Genomic DNA, 22,132 nt, shown 5'->3' on the forward strand with positions numbered 1-22,132 from the left:
GTAGCATATAGCAATGCATTAACAAATTAATCTTCAAACCACCTTCTTTCTTGCATTTCTAAACTTGTATTACTGTTCCAAGTCTCCACTGGAAATCATATTTGGGCACCTGTATAGACATTTGATGAATGTGGTACTAAAAAGTAAACGTCCTTCATCTCTGATGTACAACAATTGTTCTAGAGTGTAAGCTCCATGGGGCAGGGACTTTTTAATTACAGATATTTGAACACAGGCTAGTATATTTCAAATGTTATTGGCATAAAAATAACTATTAACTAATACTTCATGTGAAGTATAAAATAATTATCAAAGTAATTGTTTCTTTAAAGAAACAAAGTATCTTCAGAAATACAAAACAACACACATGGTCTGCATGCTTTTTGTTTAATGGTAAAGTAAAATCCCTTAATAAATGAGATAAACAGAAGCTGATGTGAAAAATTAATATAATTTAACCTTAATATCGTGCTCCTGACTTTCTAATGATGTAAATACCTTTTCCTGTAAGTACCTCTGAACTAAAAATATATTTCCAGTTTTGAAACCTATAAAAATGGAGCTCTTCTAAATTATATTCCTATAGACGTATAACAAAAGACTGAATTTAAAACAGATCATTTTTACTCACATGACTAGAGAATAACTTCAAAATAAGCACCTGCAATTTTTCTCTCCTGTATATCTGGATGAAATTATCAATTCCTCAGTATTTTTCAGTAAATAAGTTGCTACAACCCACAATATTTTTATTTCAATATAATTAAATTTAAAAACAAAAAAAAAGTTATTGCATACTAAGCTATTTCTAGTGGTGTAATAAATACTGAAAACAGAATGGCACCACAAAAGTTTTTCATTTATTGAAGTTTCTTTTGCTTACTGTTGTTGAATGCTGGCTTTCTTTTGTTGTTTTTTTTTTTCCTGATGATTTATAAATTTCATTTGGCAATGCCCTATACCTCCTAAAATTTGTGTGTTTTAAAACATTCTGTTTATTATTTTACAGCATTGATTTCAATTAGCAATCATAGAAACATTTCAACTCAGTTAAAGGTACCAATGTTTCATTTGCAAATCATAGCTTGGCTTGTGTGGACAGAAGGCATATATCAGAAATGTCTTCATCTGCTCCATTAGCAAGGGATAGGAGTTGTGAATATCTTTATGTAACAAGAGTGAGTGCACAGACTTTTATTGGGCTGAAGTAAGAATTAATATGGCAACAAGTGAGTGTATTTTGTGTATTTTTTTCTGTGCAGCAATATTTACATGTTTATAGAAAAACAGTGCAGATGATAAACAGGAATGTATTAACAGAATGCTCTAACAACAAAAGGAAATATTTTGCTCATATATTCATAAGTCTGGTAGCATCAGTTCATGTTTTGTTCTTAGAAATATGCAACAGAGGTAGTCCATCCCAGGGAAAGCTTATGATCCATAAACATCAGTGACAGCAGGTAACAGAATTTAACGTAAGGAGTGGTGCATAATAATCTCAGGCCCATTCCTTGATACAGCAGGCAGAATCACAAGGTGGGCAGTCAGTAGCAGAAGTGTTTATTGGTATGATAATAATAATATGATATTATATGATCCTAGACAATTTAGAAAAGCTTATACCAAATGATTATGTTGTAAGTAGCTCAATTTTTCTTCTAAAAACCCTAACGTTACCATGGTACACAAGAGGAATCCCATGGCTTTTACTTCAGAAAATTTCACATTGTTCCAAGTAAGAGATGAGCAAGAATCATAGCAACTAGTCCTACGGTTTACTGAAGTAATGATCTGCCTCTGTAAATCTGCATAACATAATTGTTTCAGTAATACATGTTGCTCTTTTTAATAAAAATCTTGGTTCAAGATTTACAAGCAGAATACATTTAACATAAAAATCTCAGTCTGAAAAATACCTGATCTTGTTTAGATAGCACTCACTTCACAAATGTCATTGTTTCAGCAAAAACCTCTCATTTGAAAAGACATATCAGTCCAAACAAGTGAAATTCAATCAAAAATCTCCCTTTGGCTTATTTGTTCTTTTACTGCAGTATATTTGCTCATATACCTTGATACTATGTCTTGAAATGAAAGAAATCTTAATAGCAAATTTTGTAAGCATTACAGACATTAGTAGGAACATTGCCATTCACATTGTATACACTTTGCAACATAAATCACACTATGCTTTTGTTAAATTTTAACACTCTGAGAGTTCTAAGGGCTACCTCTATTGGTATGTCACATCTTTCTTTCTGTCCAGGAAGAAAACATTAAAAAATTAAAGTAATTTTCATAGCATTCACATGAAATCCTTATGTTTGACTTTCCAGGTCCTGAAGGGGTTTCCAGAATGTCTACAAGCTGACATTTGCCTGCACCTCAACCAAAATTTACTTCAGAATTGCAAAGCTTTCCGTGGGGCCAGCAAAGGCTGTCTTCGAGCTTTGGCTATGAGATTTAAGACAACACATGCACCGCCTGGAGATACTTTAGTGCATTGTGGAGATGTTCTCACTGCTCTTTACTTTGTATCAAGAGGCTCCATTGAAATCCTTAAGAGTGACATTGTTGTAGCTATTCTTGGTAAGTTGATTACAAGGCAGTTAAAAGAGTCAGGGGATTGAAAAGAAATCACCCATTCAGGGGAAGGACATTTGTAAATGTTTCATTCACTGTTGTTTAAAATCAGGCAGAGACATGATTTGTTTAAGGAGCAAAGTCTACATGACTACAACAATTTGTGTGTACCAAATAGCCCGTGTGCTTGGATATCTAAAAGGGCAGGAGTGAGATTTATCCCCAGGTAAGTGGTAAACTGCAAGCAGATATGTAATTACTCCAGTTTTGGTCATGCTGAAAAAAAACAAAGTCAAAGTTACCTTTTTTTCTTGAACAGTGTTCGAAGGTATTGAGGCACATGGACTCACTACATCCTAACCAGAAGAAAGGGGGAAAAAAAAAAAAAAAAAAGAGAGAGAGAGAGAAAAAAAAGTCTTTGCTTTAGGCATTCAGTATGTCTTCTAAAGGTTTTCAGAAATGTCTGCTTCTGCTCACTGAGTATATAGAAAAGGAAGACAATAACAGATCAGTCTGATCTAGACTGATACCTAAGCGTAACACTACTATTTTCCCTACATTTCTTATTAAGATGTTCTTGTTTGTTGCACATGGGGAGTTGCCTGTTTTCTTTCCCAATGAAGATAGCTCAGAGCAACGTTCAATCCAACCAGGAGCTCACCTGCAGCTGGTTATGGCTCCTATATGTAACAAACAAGACTTCATTAGCTACAGCAATTTAAAAACTAAAATAATTAAAAACATTCTTAAACAAGTATACTGATTTATTTCTCTGATGTGATATCAGGTAATAAGAATGCAAATAATAACTGAGTAGATTATTAAGAATTTTGTTGTATGGAAATCTAAAGTAGATGTAACATCATTTGTAAGTTCTACTTTCTCTTTACCATCCTTTGTAAAACCTAACAGCCAGAAAAGTAGCTGAAGCAAAATGTGGTCTGGTAGTAGTATGTTGCTATCGATCGACTTGTGATTGATAATTCTGCTGGCACTTTGCAGGGTGGATATGTGAGCACAAGTACAAAACTGTGCCTACAGCAGTATTTTCCTAGGTTTAGATGGTATTATCAGGATAATTTGTCATCTCATGCTGTTGCACCTCATCAGCTCAATCAGATTTAGGCACAAGCAAAGTAGGGAGCATGCAAGTCTAACTGTGAGGTTTTGCTGTGTCTTCACCTGTGGTTAATCAAGCAGTTAATCTCAAAACTTACAAGCTTAAGAAGTCACTAATTTCTTCCTGGACCAAAGATGCAGGCTGGTCAAATTTTGCATCTTACACACATCAGATCCTTGTGCTATCTTACTGCAGCAGAAACTCAGGTATCTGCAGGGCAATGCCACTATGTTGCTGGCAGCCTACAGCTTCTCACAACAGCAGCCATAGTATGGAGCCCTCCGCTCCCAGCGAATGGTGGTCCAAGCAGAGAGACAGTTGTGCACAGCCACAGCTGAAAGAAACTGTTCTGTATGCCCACATACATATATTTCAAAAGTCATGGCAATCTGGGGAAGTCCCCACAGACTGGAAAAGGGGAAACATTGCCCCCATCTTCAAAAAGGGTAAGAAGGAGGAACCAGGGAACTACAGGCCAGTCAGTCTCACCTCTGTGCCTGGAAAGATCATGGAGCAGATCCTCTTGGAGTCACTACTCGCTCAAAAGAATAGTGAAGAGGTGATTGGGAACAGTCAGCATGGCTTTGCCAAGGGCAAATCCTGCCTGACCAACCTGGTGGCCTTCTATGAGCAGGTGACAAAATTAATAGATGAGGGGTGAGCAACTGATGTCATTTACCTGGACCTGAGCAAAGCCTTCGACACTGTCCCGCACCACATCCTGGTCTCCAAACTGGTGACACATGGGTTTGATGGGTGGACCACTAGATGGGTAAGGAACTGGCTTGATGGCCGCACCCAAAGAGTGGCTGTCAATGGCTCCATGTCCCAGTGGAGGCCAGTGACAAGCGGAGTCCCTCAGGGATCAGTCCTGGGACCTGTCTTGTTCAACATCTTTGTGGGTGACATGGACAGTGGCATTGAGTGCACCCTCAGCAAGTTTGCTGATGACACCAAGCTGTGTGGTGCAGCAGACACGCTGGAGGGAAGGGAGGCCATCCAGAGGGACCTTGATAGGCTGGAGAGGTGGGCACAAGCCAACCTCATGAAGTTCAATAAGAGCAAGTGCAGGGTCCTGCATCTGGGTCAAGGCAATCCCAGGCACAAATACAGGCTGGGCAGTGACTGGCTGGAAAGTAGCCCTGAGGATAGAGACTTGGGGGTGCTGGTGGACAAAAAGCTCAACATGAGCTCTCAGTGTGCACTTGCAGCCCGCAAAGCCAATCAGATCCTGGGCTGCATCAGGAGAAGTGTGGCTAGCAGGTCGAGGGAGGTGATCCTCCCCCTCTACTCAGCCCTGGTGAGACCCCACCTGGAGTACTGTGTCCAGTTCTGGAGCCCCTATTACAAGAGGGGTATGGAGGTGCTGGAATGTGTCCAGAGAAGGGCCACGAGGATGATCAGAGGGCTGGAGCACCTCTCCTATGAGGACAGACTGAAGGAGTTGGGGCTGTTCAGTCTGGAGAAGAGAAGGCTTCGAGGTGACCTAATTGTGGCCTTCCAGTATCTGAAGGGGGCCTACAGGAAGGCTGGGGAAGGACTTCTCAGGATCTCAGGTAGTAACAGGACTAGGGGGAATGGAATGAAGCTGGAGGTGGGGAGATTCAGGCTAGATGTGAGGAGGAGGTTCTTCACCATGAGAGTGGTGAAGCACTGGAATGGGTTGTCCAGGGAGGTGGTCGAGGCCCCGTCCCTGGAGGTGATTAAGACCAGGCTGGATGAGGCTCTGGCCAGCCTGGTCTAGTGTGGGGTGTCCCTGCCCATGGCAGGGGGGTTGGAACAAGATCCGTGTGGTCCCTTCCAACCCTGAATGAAACTATGAAACTATGAAACATCTGTTGCATTCCTATGAGGCAGGAACCTGCCCCGTAGGCAGCTGGCTCCAGCCAATGAGTCTGTGATATCTCGAAGAAATGAAAATTAGTCTGCAATGAAATCACACAGAAACCCAACAGGTTATTAACACTAACTAAATATTTTTAGATAATTCCTCTTTCTGAAAAACCCACACAGAAATGTAAATAAAAATTCTACTCTTTGTGTCTGTGGTCAAAGAGACTTCAGTTCAACAGAGGTAGTATGGATGAAGTTGCCACCTTTAACAAGTGTTGCAATTTCCTTGCAGAAATCAAAGTTCTGAGAAATGTTGGGTTTGTCCCCCAGTTTTCTTCAACTTGTCAGCACTGTCAGATGCTCTGATCAGTACTGACCTAACAGTAATTCTGTGCCAAATCCTTAAAAGATATGATGGCTGTGGACCTCAAAGAATCTAACACCTCTTTCAGCCCTGCAGACAAGATCTGAAAATACCATTATCATGTCAATAGTCATATTGCAGGGAAGGTATTATATGCCTGGAATAGAGACCTCTGCATTCATAAACATTAAGGACAGAAGAACTAGTAGATTATATTGGCTGACCTCTTTTATATCACTGACTCCTGTTACATTCCATACCTTTAGTGATCTGTTGTGTCTAATGAACTGTGTTTGATGAAAGAAAATCAATGAGTTTTGACCTGAAGACATATCATAATGAAAAAGTGATCACTTTTCTTGGCAGTTTATTTTCACACTTAATCAATTTTATCGTTTAAAATGTGTGCTTTGTTTCCAGTATAAAATTATCTTGCCTCAATTTCTTTCCATTGGCTATTGCTACGTGTTCCTTATCATAATCTAGAGCTAGTTAGCACCAAGTATTATTTCCTGTCTGAAAAGATATATGCAATGTAATCTGGTTACCTCTTAATCTTGCTGTTGATAGGTTTAACAGACTGTGCTCTTCAAGGTCCTAGCTGTGAATGGGCCCTTAAACTATGTTTTGCATCTTTTATCTGCTTGCTCACCCAATTTTCAGCTTCCTTTTTTAGAAAATGGAGAAACCAGAACTAATTCACAGAATCACAGAGGCTTAATCCTCTCATAGGAGAGGATTAATTGCAGTAACCTAATATAGAAGTCACCAATGCTCAACAGAGAGGCAAAATCACCCCTGTATTCTTTTTCACCAGTCTACTGTTTCTCAGTTGTATGACCAGTGTCCTTTTCCAGAAGTGTTTTTGTAGTTCTGCCCTAAGCCCCATTCTGCAGGTAAGCCTACAAGCTTTAGAACATATTTTCACTGGTCTGTGACTCTGCCTGCTCTGCACTGACGAAGGTTGGGTGCAGATTTGGGGAAAATGAGCAATTAAGTAGAGATGGTGCTTTAGCAAACCGGTACCACAAATGTGTCAACATTGATGGAAAGACTTGTAATAGTGTTTGTTAAAGCTAATAGAGCTGAGTTTGAAGAGTGTCTTCAGAATTACTTCTGCATCTTGAAACTTTTGCATACCCTCTGAAACAGATTTTTCAAAGTAATTTTCTACTACATGTAATTCTCATTAAAATATTATACCAGGCCAAACAGGCCCTGAACAACACAGATTGCATCTTTTTCATCTTGACAACATGTTTTAAATCAAGAAATAATACTTTTACAAGAAAAACCAAAGGAACCTGCTCTAGCAGGTTTTCATGGAACTGAAGAAAAACTGTGATGACATTAGGTTTTTCTTTAGCTTGGTACAGTTATATGGCTATGTAATTTCACTGACTTTAAGAATTTTACTTTTGATTTACAACATATGTGCAGTGGTGTTCTGATTGTATCACTTCATATAAAATCAAGTATTCTACAACATTATCTTGCAGAAATGTATCATTCAGTTTAATAGCTTATTCACGTTTAAAATAATCACCTGCAATTAATTTTCTTTCTGCAGGCAAAAATGATATTTTTGGAGAGATGGTACATCTTTATGCAAAACCAGGAAAGTCAAATGCAGATGTGAGAGCTTTAACTTACTGTGACTTACATAAAATCCAGCGAGAAGATCTACTGGAAGTTTTGGATATGTACCCTGAATTTTCTGATCTCTTTCTCACCAATCTAGAACTGACTTTTAATCTCAGAGATGAAACTGCAAAGGTACATATAATAAGTGATTTATTTTTTTTTTCTTAATATTGAGCCAAATCTGTCCTACAGTAACAAATGCAAAAACAGCAACTGAAAAAAACCAACAAGGCTAGCAAAATTAAAAGCTAAAAGCCTGAGGCTAAATCCTATTTTAGAAAAATATGCTCATCTGATTGCTCCTATTGAAGCAGTTAAACACAGCAGAAGTCAATGAAATTACTCAGATGATGTTAGTTTAACAGCATTTCATTCTATATTTAAATGGCATTAAAGGTTCATCCAGGGAGATTTTGGATATTGTGTTAAAGCAATGGAAAATATGGGGTTTTCAGAGGACAATAGCTTGGGTCACCACAAGGGGAATTTTTGATACTAAATATAATTGTACAGCTGTAAAATAAAGATAAAACAGATTATCTGGATTAATTCTGTGATTAGTAATAAAACACGAAGTGTTAATTCTCTTATCTTGGAGTGCACCCTGCCTTCTAGGAGACTAAAACCATGCAAGGGACTTTTCAAATTTCACTCAAGTCTTCAGATTTGCAGGGATCTCTTAATCTCTCTTGTCCCACAGTGACCAGCCAAAGCATTGTGTTTTGCACAGATTGTATCTTTGGGAAAGTAGAAAATTTATCTGTGGTTCCTTATTTCAGAGTGCTGTGGTCAGTCTGAACTGCAAAAGAAAGGGCAGGTTTGGCAAGATAGGGAGAGTGGAAAGGCTATTGCCAATCTCATGCTTATGATGCTAAAGCTTTCCCTAGAAAGTTGCAGCATTGTATCAGCAACTGGCTACTAAACATGGTCTGCGCTGCCCACAATTACTAGTTTACATTTCATTATTTCTAAGAGACTGTTGGCCTGTGGTTTGTGACTATACTTTTAAGGAAAAACAGAGGTTCAGTGAGAAGGGATTAACATAAATTGGCCTCTAAGGCCTTTTGAGAAACAAGGAGACAAAGAACACTGAAGTTCTGGGCTGTGAATGATAGGGCCATCTTTGCTAACTACATGTGAATCTTCAGCTGAAATTTTAAAACAAATATAACTTCTGACAAGAAGTTATGTTGAGCATTTTTTAAAATAAAAGATTATTCTGAAAATAAAAGACTAATTCATTCTATTCTTTGTTTTAAAAGTAGTCTCCTTTGTGAGTTTATTGAAAAGGTCATCATTAATAATTATATGTGAAATACAAAACAATGAATTTAGTGATTAATTTAAAACTGAAAGTCCACGTTCACATTAACAATTTTATTCTGAGTAACTATTTTCAGCTATTACATGTCATCAGTGTTATATGATTAATTTTTCCTTAGATCAGATAAAATTGAAACAAAATTCCATCTTCTGTGTTGTAATGTGGAACACGCAAAGAAATCCCTCATTGCTCATGTTCCTTAGAAATTTTTCAGTTGTTCTTTCTTACTGCTGTACCAGTCACCTAGAAAAATCACTAGATGTCCAGAAGCAGGGAAGAGAAGGGAAGAAAAGCTCATCCATATATCTGAGCTTGCAAATCACCATTTTCTCTACAAATTCCACTTAATTCCCATTGTCTATTGCCATCCAGAAAATCATCCCTCAAAAGAAATGCTGGGCACATTTTGATCTTCAAGACTTCAATCAGATCCAGATTTGTTGCCTGAATAATAGGCTTTTCTGCCTCAACTTGTGCTCCTGCCCTCCTATTTATGTAAAAGTGCCTTTTTCTTCTTACAGTTAATTCTACCAGTGGGCCACTACCGAAAGACCTTACTCACTAGGTTTACAATGAAGGGAATAGAGGAATATATAAACACTTCCCACTTCTTTCACTCTTCCCTTCTCCCACATGCAAATCTGCTTACTTGAGTAAGGGAAACATCACTAGCACAGTGAAAGGAAGCAGGCTGAAGCCAATGCCATGGATGTATGCACAAAGAACAACATTGGTCTTACATTCGTCTATTTGTAAATTTCTCAGTTTTAAAGAAATAGCAAGAAGAGGTAAATATATCTTGTATTTATTGAGGGGGGGAGGGGAAGGAAAAAAAACAACATCCATGTTCTATAGGATGGATAGAAAAAGAAAATATTGTGTTCTGTTATGGAAATAAGTACCTGAATGAACCAGATCTGATAGAGAAGAAGGGAAAGATAAAATAATGAGGGGTCAAGTGTCTGGTGTTTGTCAGCATTATATTTATTGTAGTAAAATGCAACCTTTATAATAATTACCTGGTAATTAAGTATGCATCTAATTACACTCACTTACCATGTTACTTCTTGCAGTAGCATCCTTTCTCCATTATTTGGATTTTGGTGGAGTTTTTTCCTTAATTCCTCTAAGATTACTTAAGCAACATCTGTGCAATTTCAGGAAGCTGATAAAAAAGGGACACGTGTCCATGTAAACTTATTGTCAGAATACCTTTGTTTCACCATCAGGTGGTGACATTGTTTTCACTCAATCTGCATGAACTTTGTAATGTTAGCATTGGGCAATGCTATTAGCTGGGGATGGAAAGGATGATACAGATAGATTTCTGTAATATTGCGTTTCTTAAAGCTTGAACATGATTAACAGTCAATCACATATTGAAACCCTGCTCTCTTTAGATGGGACTAATCTGTCATTATGTTTCATATTTCATTAATCAAGTCTGACCTCATAATAAGATCACAAACTACTAATGATATGGATGGAGATAACTGCAACCTACGAAGACGGAAATTGTCCTTTCAAAGTGAAATAGAGAAAGGTAATTAACTTCATTTCTTATGTTAGACAGTAGTGCTTCATTATTCATTTGTATTTCACTTGATAATTCTGGGTACATTGGGGTGCCATGTTGGCTATTACTGTAGCAGCTCTTGAGAATACAGCTGGGCAGAAGAAATACTCTGCATGTTGTTCCTTATATGGTTATATACGGCTAGAGGATATAAGTTTCATCCTTGCATGACATCACAGCTGTCAGTGCAGAGGTGTTCAAGCACTAAGCTAATTTATTGCTTTTGCTTTTGAAATAGATATATATACATATGTATGTGTGTATGTAGGTTACCTCTGAAACATTGTCTATTTTCTCACACAACATTTCAAACTGCTTGGATTATTTATCAGCAGCACTGATTTTATTTCCTCAGCAAAGGGCATTGTTGAACTTGATACTAGATAGTGTTTCTCCCTGGAATTGAACTATTTTGTTGTTAGGAAACAGTATATTCACCATAGTCAGATTTTGATTCATATGGTAATGTGTAAATGGTTGTCCTGGCAAGAGTTCAGGTAACATTTTCAGTGCTTACGTTCACCTTAGAGTCTATTGGGAGTAATCCTAATGAAGGAAAATTCAATGAAATATTAAACTATATCACCAGTACTTAGTACTGACAAATATCAGGAACTGTACATAGTAGCTGTGGTCAGACTGCAACAGTCATGAGGAGAGCTAAGCCGACATTCACAACGTTTCCATTTTTATGTAGGGAAATCACTGTTCCTTGAATAACATGTGCAATGGTTTGTCTGACAAATTACTGTTTCTAGTATGCCTGTCTTTCACACTCCACAGTTAAACACCAATCATAAATGAGGCATAATACCAATTTATAAAGTTGCAGGGTAGCCAATAATAAATAGGCACGCTTTCAACATACAGAGCAGGTATAATGTTTGATGAAGGCAATCTTTAACCCAGAGTGTGGCTACTCATAACAATGACATTGCTGTTTGATCAAAGAGTCTTTAGGGCAGAAAGCCAAGACTGACAACAAATCTGTCAGGAAAATGTCCCCATGAAATATTCAATCTGCTCTCACAAAGTATCTGTTGACAAAGGCCCCGAACAACCTTCGCATTTCTTATGAGAAAACATATGCTGCCACTTAGACAAGATGGAAGTGATCTTTCATGTTGTGCCTGCTGCAGAATTACAAATAGGCTCCTCAGGTGACCCATAGGCTTTTATGGTTCTTGTCCAGTAAACTACACTGAACATCTTCTTAGAAACATCTATTGTACATTACTTTTGAAGGAATATAATTCCCACACTTTTGTCTTTGGAAAAAAACCCAACCAAACAAACAAACATACAAACAACAACAAAAAAACCTACTTGCACCATTGGGGAAGCAGATAAAAGGCTGGTTACAAGCTTCTTAGTCCTGGTAATGACTATATAGTAGTCACAGTATCACAGTATCACCAAGGTTGGAAGAGACCTCAAAGATCATTGAGTCCAAGCTGTCACCACAGACCTTATGACTAGACCATGGCACCAAGTGCCACGTCCAGTCCCCTCTTGAACACCTCCAGGGACAGTGACTCCACAACTTCCCTGGGCAGCCCATTCCAATGACGAATGACTCTCTCCATGAAGAACTTTCTCTTCACCTCGAGCCTAAACTTCCTCTGGCACACTATCTGGTAATGTCTGAGTTAAATGAATGTGCAGTACATTGGAAGACCATCTGAGAAGATGCAGTCATCGAGTCCTTTAATAAGAACTGAGGCTACTTGTGTGCCACTGACTTGCTGCTGCTGTTTGGTCCCTGCTCAGATTCTCTGTGTGTTGCCATAGTCACAGCAATCACCTTACAGTAGCAGACCTTCAATATCTGCTCTTTCTGGCCCATCCTACATCCTGTATGATGCAGTAGAGTACTACAAGTTACTGGTGGCTTGTGAAATAATATTTTACTGATTTTACACTTTACATATAAGAGGGCCTGGCATCGTATTTCAATCCAGCACAGTTAGTCTCTAAAACAAAAAAATATTTGGGGATGATCCTGCAGAGCATCTCAGAAGAACTGAAGTTGAAAAGACAAAATTCCTGAACATGCAAGCAGCAAATGTATTTCTGGTCACAGTATTCTTGCAGATAAAAAATACATGTTGACAACAGCTTTTAACAATTGTATTTTTATTTCAAAACTGAAGTTTGAATTAGACAGAGTCACTCAACATTCTCACTTTTATATTTTTTACATATTCGTAATTATTGAGGGGGAGGGAGGAGGGTTACTTATGAAATTATCTTTTTGCTGGCATTCTTTACTTTCAGCTATTGACCCACTAGCATATTATGCAGCTTGAAATTATATCACTTCCATCTTTAGTGTGATCATCAGTGATTTTCTCCTCTCTTTTAGTGCTAAAAATGAGATTATGTTATCTCAGGCTTTAGTTCATGCTAGCTTGATTTGGATCTTGTTGCCATGGTAACTTTTCCTGTGCAAGTTTTAACAGGGGTTAAACAAAATCAACACAGCTTCCTGTTATGCATCTGCAGTTTATACCCCTACTTTTCTAATTCCATGAAAGGCTTTCTCACTCCACCTATACATATATCCACCATTTCTTGCCTGTGTCAAGAAAAATTCATCTTAGCTAGTACATTGGACTTTGTCATAATGTTATTTTCAAGAGTACAAGGTTACCTGAGGGACCAGCTTCTTCTTTGATTTCCAGAAAGAACTGCAGTATCACAAGAGGTCCCTTGCAAAAATTAATAAATTCACTACCTAGTAGCTTATTCTCACTTTCACCCAAAAGAAATTCATTACAGACCTTTCAGAATAGTGGATTATATTCCTTGCACAGGTGCAGCCTTAGTCAGTTGCTGTAGGTGCTTAACAGCTAGCCAAGAAACTTTCTCCATGACTGCTTAAAATAAGCCTGGCAGTTCCAAACAAAACTCTCAGCTGGGTTGGCAAGTTAGTCTCCTGCTGAAAACTGAGGGATGATGAGCTGCTCCATCTGTATTCAATTGTCTCATTCAACAGTGCAGAATACAATCCTTTCTTGCTCATTTCTCATTTTCCTCTAGTAGTTCTGTGGGAGTTAGCTAATTTCCAGGGAAATACATAGCGACAAGTTACTTTTGCTCTGCTAGATCTGAGTGCAGATTGATTATCCCATGCTGAATGGAACATAACTGGAGTGGGTTACATCAATATGAAAGCCAAACACATAGGTGAAAACCGCAAATGTTGTAGGCAGAGAATAAGTAAGTTCACTAACAGACAGAAAATTTGAGGCATTGGAAAGTCTTTTCTGAAGTTCAAGCATTACTACCTTTCTTATCATCATTTTTATGTTTTCTTCTAAAATCTTAATCATTTTGGCGTTGTTTCAGTGTCCAACTACTCTCATTAAAAGGTGTTCTTTGTAGTTAACTTTAACTCACATAGCCATTAGCTGAAGGCTATAAAAATTCTGGACCTATGCTGGGCACTCACAGAATTTTCTTGATGCTCTAGAAGCAATCATATATTAAGTTATTTCTGGATTAATCTGTTTTTTATGTAGATCTACACTTTTTACAGAGCCAATTATAGACACACTTTGTTCTTTTGGCAGGGCACATAAAATATTTCTATCACATGCAGGGTAATTAAAATACTGACTAAATAAACCAGTGTAAACATGCTAACTGGGAACTTAATGATGACCTCACTGAAACAAATCTTTATTCTGCATTTTTAACTGTGATCCAAAACCAATAACATTATCCCACAGACTACAGTTGAGAGGATAATAAAAGCTCCAACAAAGTTATATTGTTAAATTAGTAACCAGAGATTCCCACAGCTAGCACAACTTTAATTTTTGCCAGATGGCCCAGGAAACTCATAAGAAAGAATTTTTATTTCCATGGATGTATTTTTAAAAGGCCTCAAAAGAAAGTCCTCATAATATCTTGTTACACAGTTACTGCAGACACTTGCCTCATGTTGACACAGACTGTAACAATCAATTGGGATATGAAATGCATTTTGCAGTGTTTTATTTTTATCATGTTATTAATTACATTAACTTACACAGTACTTAATTTTAATTTGGAGAGCTATGCTTCATGGCTAAACTTTTCCAAAAGTATCTACTGATCTATTCTCAAAGTAATCAGAATAGCTAGAGCTGTAATAAACTTCTAATTGAATCTTGATTACTGTAGCTACCTTAAGTGTGCAGTGCTTGTAGGTACTATACAGGCTAAGAAGCCAAACCATATTAACATAGCTTTATTACATAAGGTATCCAGAGGCCATTGCTGGCAATATAGAAAAGAAGGAAATCTCTTGTGAACTGATTCTCCCATCTAAAATTATGAGGTGAAGCAGTACCAAGATAATGGTGGAACACCTCCTTGCCCCTGCTCTCTCGCAATCTTGTCCCCTTTCCCCAGCTTTCATTCTGCCCCTATACTCAGCACTGGTTAGGCCAGACCTTGAATACTGTGTCCAGTTCTGGGCCCCTCAATTTAAGGATATTACAATAGAATAGAAGAGAATTAAGCAGGTTGTAAAAAGACCTTAGAGATCATCAAGTCCAACCTATCACCCAACACTATCTAATCAACTAAACCATGGCACCAAGTGCCTCATTCAGTCTCTTCTTAAACACCTCCAGTGATGGTGACTCCACCACCTCCCTGGGCAGCATATTCCAATGGCCAGTCACTCTTTCTGTGAAGAACTTCTTCCTGACATCCAGCCTAAACCTCCCCTGGTGCAGCTTGAGACTGTGTCCTCTTGTTCTGTTGGTGCTGAGACACTTGGACGTGTCCAGAGAAGGGCAATGAGGCCAGTGAGAGGTCTCGAGCACAAGCCCTAGGAGGAGAGGCTGAGAGAGCTGGGATTGTTTAGCCTGGAGAAGAGGAGGCTCAGGGCAAACCTTATTGCTGTAGTTGTAGCTAGGTGGGGGTTGGTCTCTTCTCCCAGGCAACCAGCAATGGAACAAGAGGACACAGTTTAGGCTTGAGTTGAGGTGAAAGTTCTTCACAGAAAGAGTAATTGGCCATTGGAATGTGCTGCCCAGGGAGGTGGTGGAGTCCCTGGTAGCATTCAAGAGGGGATTGGATGTGGCACTTGGTGCCATGGTTTAGTTAGTCATGAGGTGTTGGGTGATAGGTTAGACTTGGTGATCTCTGAGGTCTTTTCCAGCCTTACTGACTCTATGATTCTATGAACTTATTTATCTGAATGCTTACTTTATGAATAGACTCAGACAAGTATTGTGCTGGGTTCCCAGAAAGAAAGTAGGGTAAGGATCTGGATCAAAATTTAAGTTCTTGCCTAACTATATTGAATTGTTAGTATTATGTTGATGAAGTTAGTTTGGGTTTAATTAGAAAACAGTTTCTAATATTCAGCCAGAGTGTCAGGTGGTTAAACAACCAGGAAACAATTAATACCTTGCCAGGCAGCTTATGCCTTGAAACAGGATATTATATCCTTGAAATCTTACCTTTGCCATGAAACCCCTAACAGAAAGTATATGGTCATCAGAGAGCCCATCATTGCAGTTTTCCCTCTGCTTCTATTATTGTTACTGCTGTTATCACAGCTTCCAGAGAAGAGTCTTGTTTCCAGGAGCTGCTCCCAGGCAAGCTGTTTTCAGAAGTCAAATATCTGATGAAAATGTATGCAGTTACACTTAGCCCACCTCTGAAAATAAAAGTTAATAGTTGCACTACAGTAAAAGCTGAATTCCTTGTAAAAGAGAAATGCAAACTTGATAAGAAAACTCCTTTGGCCTTTGCTCTGAATCCCTTCTGAGATGCATGTTTTTAATTCTCCATTTCTGAATTTTTAAGTACAGTATTTTTTCTTGAAGTCTAAATCATTAATTGTCCTTCCATTATTATGTGATAATCATTAAAGTTGATACAAAGCCAAAGAGAGCAAAGTAAAATCAGAGAAAAGACTGCTACTCCCTCCCTAACTTATCTGATTGTACTCATGGCACAAAGGAATAAATGAAGGTTTTCATATTCACTCTAACTTTTAAATTCTTGGGGGTTTAAATATGTCTCAAGTTAAGTTATTCAAAACTAGCTGATTTTTTTGTCTATTTAAAAATAGAGACATAGTTCCTTATGGAAAAGTTGCCCAGACTTTAGTTCAGGACTGTGGGGGAAGGTTTCTTCCCTGTTTCTTTTCTTCCCTGTTTCCAGAATCATCCAAGCTTTCATAGCTCAGAGAGGAAACATAGCAAATGGCATGTTAACTTACTAAACTCTTACTGAGACAGAACAGTAATTCAAACAGCTCCCTCCAGTTCAATTAATTTCTTTCACCTTCACTATCAAACTTACTGGATCTTAAAATCCAATGCAAATCCTGAAAGATTAACAGGAATTGGTATAACAATGGAATTTCAGTAGTTTTTATCTATAGGTTTCCCTGTGAAGATGCAGGAGCTGCCAAATTATGAATTAAATCAGAAGTAAAGGAATCTTCTGTGATTAAAAACAGTCACAGAAAAATAAGAACTTTAAACCTTTTTACTGCTGAGAGGAGAAAATGTTTTAACTTTCCTAAAATGCCACCAGTAACCTACTTTTCCTAGGAACAGAAATCTTTCTGCATTAGTTTCTGAACATACATTTTTTCTCTTAGTGCTAGCCAAAGATCACACATATTCAACCATGTGATTTGTAAATAGGCGGTCCTAAACATAAGTGGTTAATTTGAAGGGAAACGTAGTGATTACAAATGTGAAAGTGGGAAACAAATGTGTGCTGAAGAATATAAGAATTGCCACACCCCAGGTCTTAGGATTTAAGTCTTTGTCAATATTTCAGATTTTGAGGTCTGACAGGCCTACAGCAGCTACTGTACCAAGCTGCTGAACAAGGACTTACAACACAAATCCATGTGCCTCTTAGAACTTTAGATAAATTCTTTCTACCAGCTTAAGAAATATCTCAAGAAATGCATGCAGACCTTTAAGAACACTTGTCTCTGCCATGTTCTGAACATGGCAAAGCTTTGATAAAGCTGTATCTGTTTCAAAAGATTATTTTTAAGACAACAAAAATCTGTGATGGAAAGAATCTATTTCCACTTTTTCTTTAGTTCACCTAGGTTCTGCTGGGCATTATTCTGCAGTAGGGCATATCTATATATGCTGTTCATAAAAGGAAAAATTGTGGTAATGTATCAGATCTTTATCTTATCCTAAAAATATTGCATTGTTGCTAATTTAAAGTATTAACTAATATCTGATTACTTCAAGGTTCATTACACTGTGAAATCCATATGTCACGATATAGCTTCATTTGCTCTCCAACTGAGCAGGTCTGGCAATTTTATTTTGGGAATAATTTCAACGCACCACAGGATTCTTCTTTCAGAGAGATGTAGAGTGCCAGAAGGTTTCCCCTCATTCTCATTTTCTCTAGGCTGAACACCCCCAGTTCCCTCAGCTGCTCCTCAGCTTGAGTAGACTTCTCTGGAATCAACTCTTATTATATACTGGACATGCTCCACAGTACCATTATTTTTATATATATAGCATAAAAATATTATGTATCGGTTATGATGTTCTTACATCACTAAATTAAAAACAGTGATTTCAGGAATTAGGATTACCACTTCCCTGGCTGATTTTATCCTGCTCCCCATCTATATGGTGGAAAACAGACATGGTTTGAAGTTCAGTGTTCAAATTATGCATCTACAGGTTTTGATTTTTTTTTATGTCTTTGAGATTGTGCACCTTTTCAATTCTGTTTGTGATACTGTATTTAACCTACTATCTGAAATGCTCAGTCACTGACTTTTCATTCCAAGTATTTTCTGCCCATGGTGCAAAGGTGGGCACACAAAGCATTTTTCTGCTGTCTGACAAGGTAACTGACATTTTAAAATCAAAAATCTGACAACAAATTGTCAAGGTGACCAGCAAATGTTTCGCTCATATGCAGGAAAGACAGACTGACTACCACAGGAGTATTTGTGAATACCACCTAAGAAAGAGCTAAAAGCAGTTGAACCAAAATACTTGCTGGGAATCTGAAGATCTGCAGACCTTTTGAGCAATCAATCATCCCTCTTTCCACACTCCAGTGTTCATATCTCCTTACCAAGGGACATATTGGTGTAGCTTAAAATAATATGGTAGGTTTTTTTTTTTTCAAAGGAAAGGGAAGATGTCATTTCTGCTGAACAGATTCATAGTTATGCAGATCATGTTAATGATGAGGATTACCTAGTTTGTGGTTTGGGATATAAATTGCTTTCTGTGGGGGTGAGAAAGTCATTCACTTCCTGAGCAGAACTGGATTTGTCTAGGCAAACTTGGAGAAGTAAAGAGTGGGGTCAACAGAACTGCCACCTTGAACTTCCAATGGGAGGTTTAGCTTGGATATTAGAACACTGGAAGAGGCTCCCCAGGGAGGTGGTTGAATCCCTATCCCTGAAGTTGTTTAGAAGATGCAGGGATGTGGTGCTAAGGAACATGGTTTAGCACCAGACTTGGTAGAGCTGGATAATAGTTGGACTTGATGATCTTAAAGGTCTTTTCAAACCAAAACAATTCTATGACATTTTATTGAATGACTGAAAAAGGGAGCAAAAATTCACCACCTTCTGAAACATTTGGCTACACAGCTATCTTGATTAAGTATGACGAATTCTGGTCAATGAAATTACATTAATATTAAACAATAGTGCTCCACATGTAATATATTACTGACACTTTCTCCATTATTGTTTGCCACAGACTAGTACATTGAGAGAAAATATGTTTAGATCATGCATACTGGCACTGTCTGAACAATGCAAAATTCCAATATTACTGGGTGACCACAGCATACAAAAGAAACTTGCTGGTCTCTGGTAACCACCCCACAAGATGGACTTTATGCCAGTATTTTTGTGAATCTGTGTCATAGATATATTTCATTGCCTGCATGACAACCCTGTTTTTTCTTTTTCTTTGCCAGTGAAAGTGTAAAGAACAGGACACAAACCATCTGATAACTACTGTGAGGCTTCTGGAATTTTCAGACAGCAAATGTCAAAGGACATTGCCTGTAAATTTGGCAGACATACATGATAGAGTTTTGATCAAATTGATAAGCCAGAAATATGATAAAATCTGAATACAATATATTAAATATAAAAAAATATTTTTCCAAGCCAATTTGATCCAGGTTCATTTACCCGGTCAATGATAGGTTAATTACACTTAATAGGATGCTAATAAACAGTAGAATAACAGTCTAGAAAAATCAGAACTTGGAATACAGAGGAACAAACTGGAAACTTCTTATAAGTGCAAAACAAACAACAATGCTTCCTCTGGTGGTGAAATGGACCACAATATAGTGGTGGAAGTGAGAGAGAAGGAGATCGTGCTGTAGTGGTGATCTTTGACTCAAATACTATGATGCCAGGACAAAAGAAGCTAATTGCCCTGAAGACAGGAGGACAAAGTGGGTGCCTGTCACCACCTCAAATCCCATTAACGAACAGGGGGAGAGAGAGAGGAGAGAAAAGATGAGAGAGAGAAGAGAAATAAGAGAGAGAGATGTGGGCTCTGAAATCATCCCCTATAAATTCCCTTTTTGAAAACTGAATGGCCCAATGGCACATTAGCTATTCAAATCCCACCAATCAGTTCAAAATGTTGTCTGGGAGGCAAAACTGCACACGCCTTCTCATATAGCCTCTGACATGTGCAGTTGCCTCTCTGAAACGTGAGGAAGCAGGTCCAGCTTCCACCCCCTCCAGGCAGCCTTAACAGCGCCTATCTATTGGCTTCTCAACCTCAAACCTGGACCCTGCAGTGGGGAGGGAGAAGAAATGGAGTGGCCAAACAGCTTTAGATGGCTTGTTAATGCCTCTTCCAGGGCAATACAAAATGCATAAGAAGCTAAAATAAGATTGTAAAATAAAAGTGTACATCTTTAGTAAATCAGGACGTTACAAAATAATAGTCTTCAGGGAAAAAAAAGGGTTTCTAGCAATCAGAATCAGAAATCAAATTTGTCTTAATGGAAAAGGAAGGAAGAAGCACTAGGATGGCGGTTGGGGTTGGGGTTGGTTTTTAATGATTACATTTATTTGGAAAACAAAAGAGAAAGAAGATAAACCTTTTGAAGCCTGGAGTCTGTGTAATAGAAAGTGAACTTCTCCATACATACATATACACAGATAGAAAACTCTTATCTTCTGAAAAAAATCCACAAATCAATGACATTATAAAAAGAAGACAAAATTGGAGAAATTCACACTCTGAATAAAACACGATCTAGATATTACAGGAAGGCTGGAGAGGGAGTTTTTTGTAAGGACATGTTGTGATAGGACAAGGGGTAGATTTAGATTAGACATTAGGAAGTTCTTTACTCTGAGAGTGGTGAAACACTGAAATGGACTGCTCAGAGAAGTTGTGGAGAAGCCTCCTCCATGTAGTGTTTAAGAGGCTGTATGAGGCTTTGAGCAACCTGGTCTGGTAAGAGGTATCCCTCCCCATGGAAAGATGATGGGAACTAGATGGTATTTAAGGTCCCTTCCAACTCAAGCCATTCTATGATTCTATATTATTTGTCACGTATTTCCACTGACCTACAGAGGCACTGCTATGATCTTGGGCTGAGGTACAGAACTTACACCATGATTAGGTCCTAAAGAGACACATGAAAAACACAGTTTCCATTTTAACTCCTACTCTATCCACAGAATATCACAGGATTATTCTCCAGGCAGAAGACTCTTTAGCATTAAATAAGAGTCTTTGTAAAGGAAAACAACTTCTTACTCTCTAAATACACCCAGATGCACATAAAGAAATGGAAGTAAATTTAAAAATGCATATTTTGAAATATATCAGCTGATCAATAAATCTTCCTTGATTTCAATAGGCAAAACCCCTACATTCAACAGATCTCTGTTTTTCTTCTAATGCCAGTGAGTTCATTATACCCAGACAGCATTTGGAAAAGAGTATGTTCTATTGTTCTGATACATATGGAGAATAAATACAAGGGTATCAATTGAATTACTCTGGTTTTACAGCAGTGTAATTGTTAGCAGAATCTGGCTTCTTGTTTCTAGACATTTTAGTATTCTATCAATACAACAGATAAGATTCTCTGCTATACTTCAGCTGCTATATGATTTTTTTTCATTAGAGTCTCAATGACCTCCTCTTAAAATTAGTCTGCTGATTGATTTGTATTCCACAGGGTGTTCATTACAGCTACCGTTAGTGCACAAAATCCCATGAACATAAAAAATTGCCCTAAAACTGGCAATGACAAGCTTTCATTAGCAGCTATTTTTCACATTTTCACATTCCAGTCAAGCAGGAAGCAATTAAGACAATTTACTGTAGCATGACTGTATATATTTCACCATACATTCCTGAGAGAAGAGCCATGGGAGACATACATTACCGTTTTCTTGCAAAGCTTTCTTTTGCTTTTGTACTGTTTTGGAGATGGGATTGATGAGAACGTGGTACTTGACTCTCCAGTCTGAGCATCCTCCAAGAGCTTTGCATTTGTGCTGATGTCTTTGCATTACCAGTTTTACCAGACTCACAGCTACTAATACTGCTTAACAGAAGCAGAAGAAAGTCACTTCTGTCTAAGGTTGTGATAATTGCCTTTGAAGACTCAAGAAGGTACAGTTACAGATGGACTTCCTTGGTATTGGTTTTATTTCACTCACCATTA

General features: G+C 38.0%; 1 protein-coding gene across 1 annotated transcript in view; it reads left to right on the forward strand.

Moving 5' to 3' along the window:
* The window catches only part of KCNH7 (potassium voltage-gated channel subfamily H member 7), a 228,139-nt gene that overhangs the window by 192,754 nt on the left and 13,253 nt on the right, over nucleotides 1-22,132 (forward strand). Inside the window, exons 12-14 of the mRNA XM_068138751.1 lie at nucleotides 2,340-2,592; nucleotides 7,474-7,679; nucleotides 10,315-10,414. Of these exons, the coding sequence (XP_067994852.1) occupies nucleotides 2,340-2,592; nucleotides 7,474-7,679; nucleotides 10,315-10,414 (559 nt within the window). The remainder of the gene's footprint in view (nucleotides 1-2,339; nucleotides 2,593-7,473; nucleotides 7,680-10,314; nucleotides 10,415-22,132) is intronic.

The sequence above is a fragment of the Melanerpes formicivorus genome, unplaced genomic scaffold (genome assembly GCF_026170545.1).
Source record: "Melanerpes formicivorus ecotype bairdi unplaced genomic scaffold, bMelFor1.0.p_v2 SCAF_5, whole genome shotgun sequence".
Taxonomy (NCBI): Eukaryota; Metazoa; Chordata; class Aves; order Piciformes; family Picidae; genus Melanerpes; species Melanerpes formicivorus.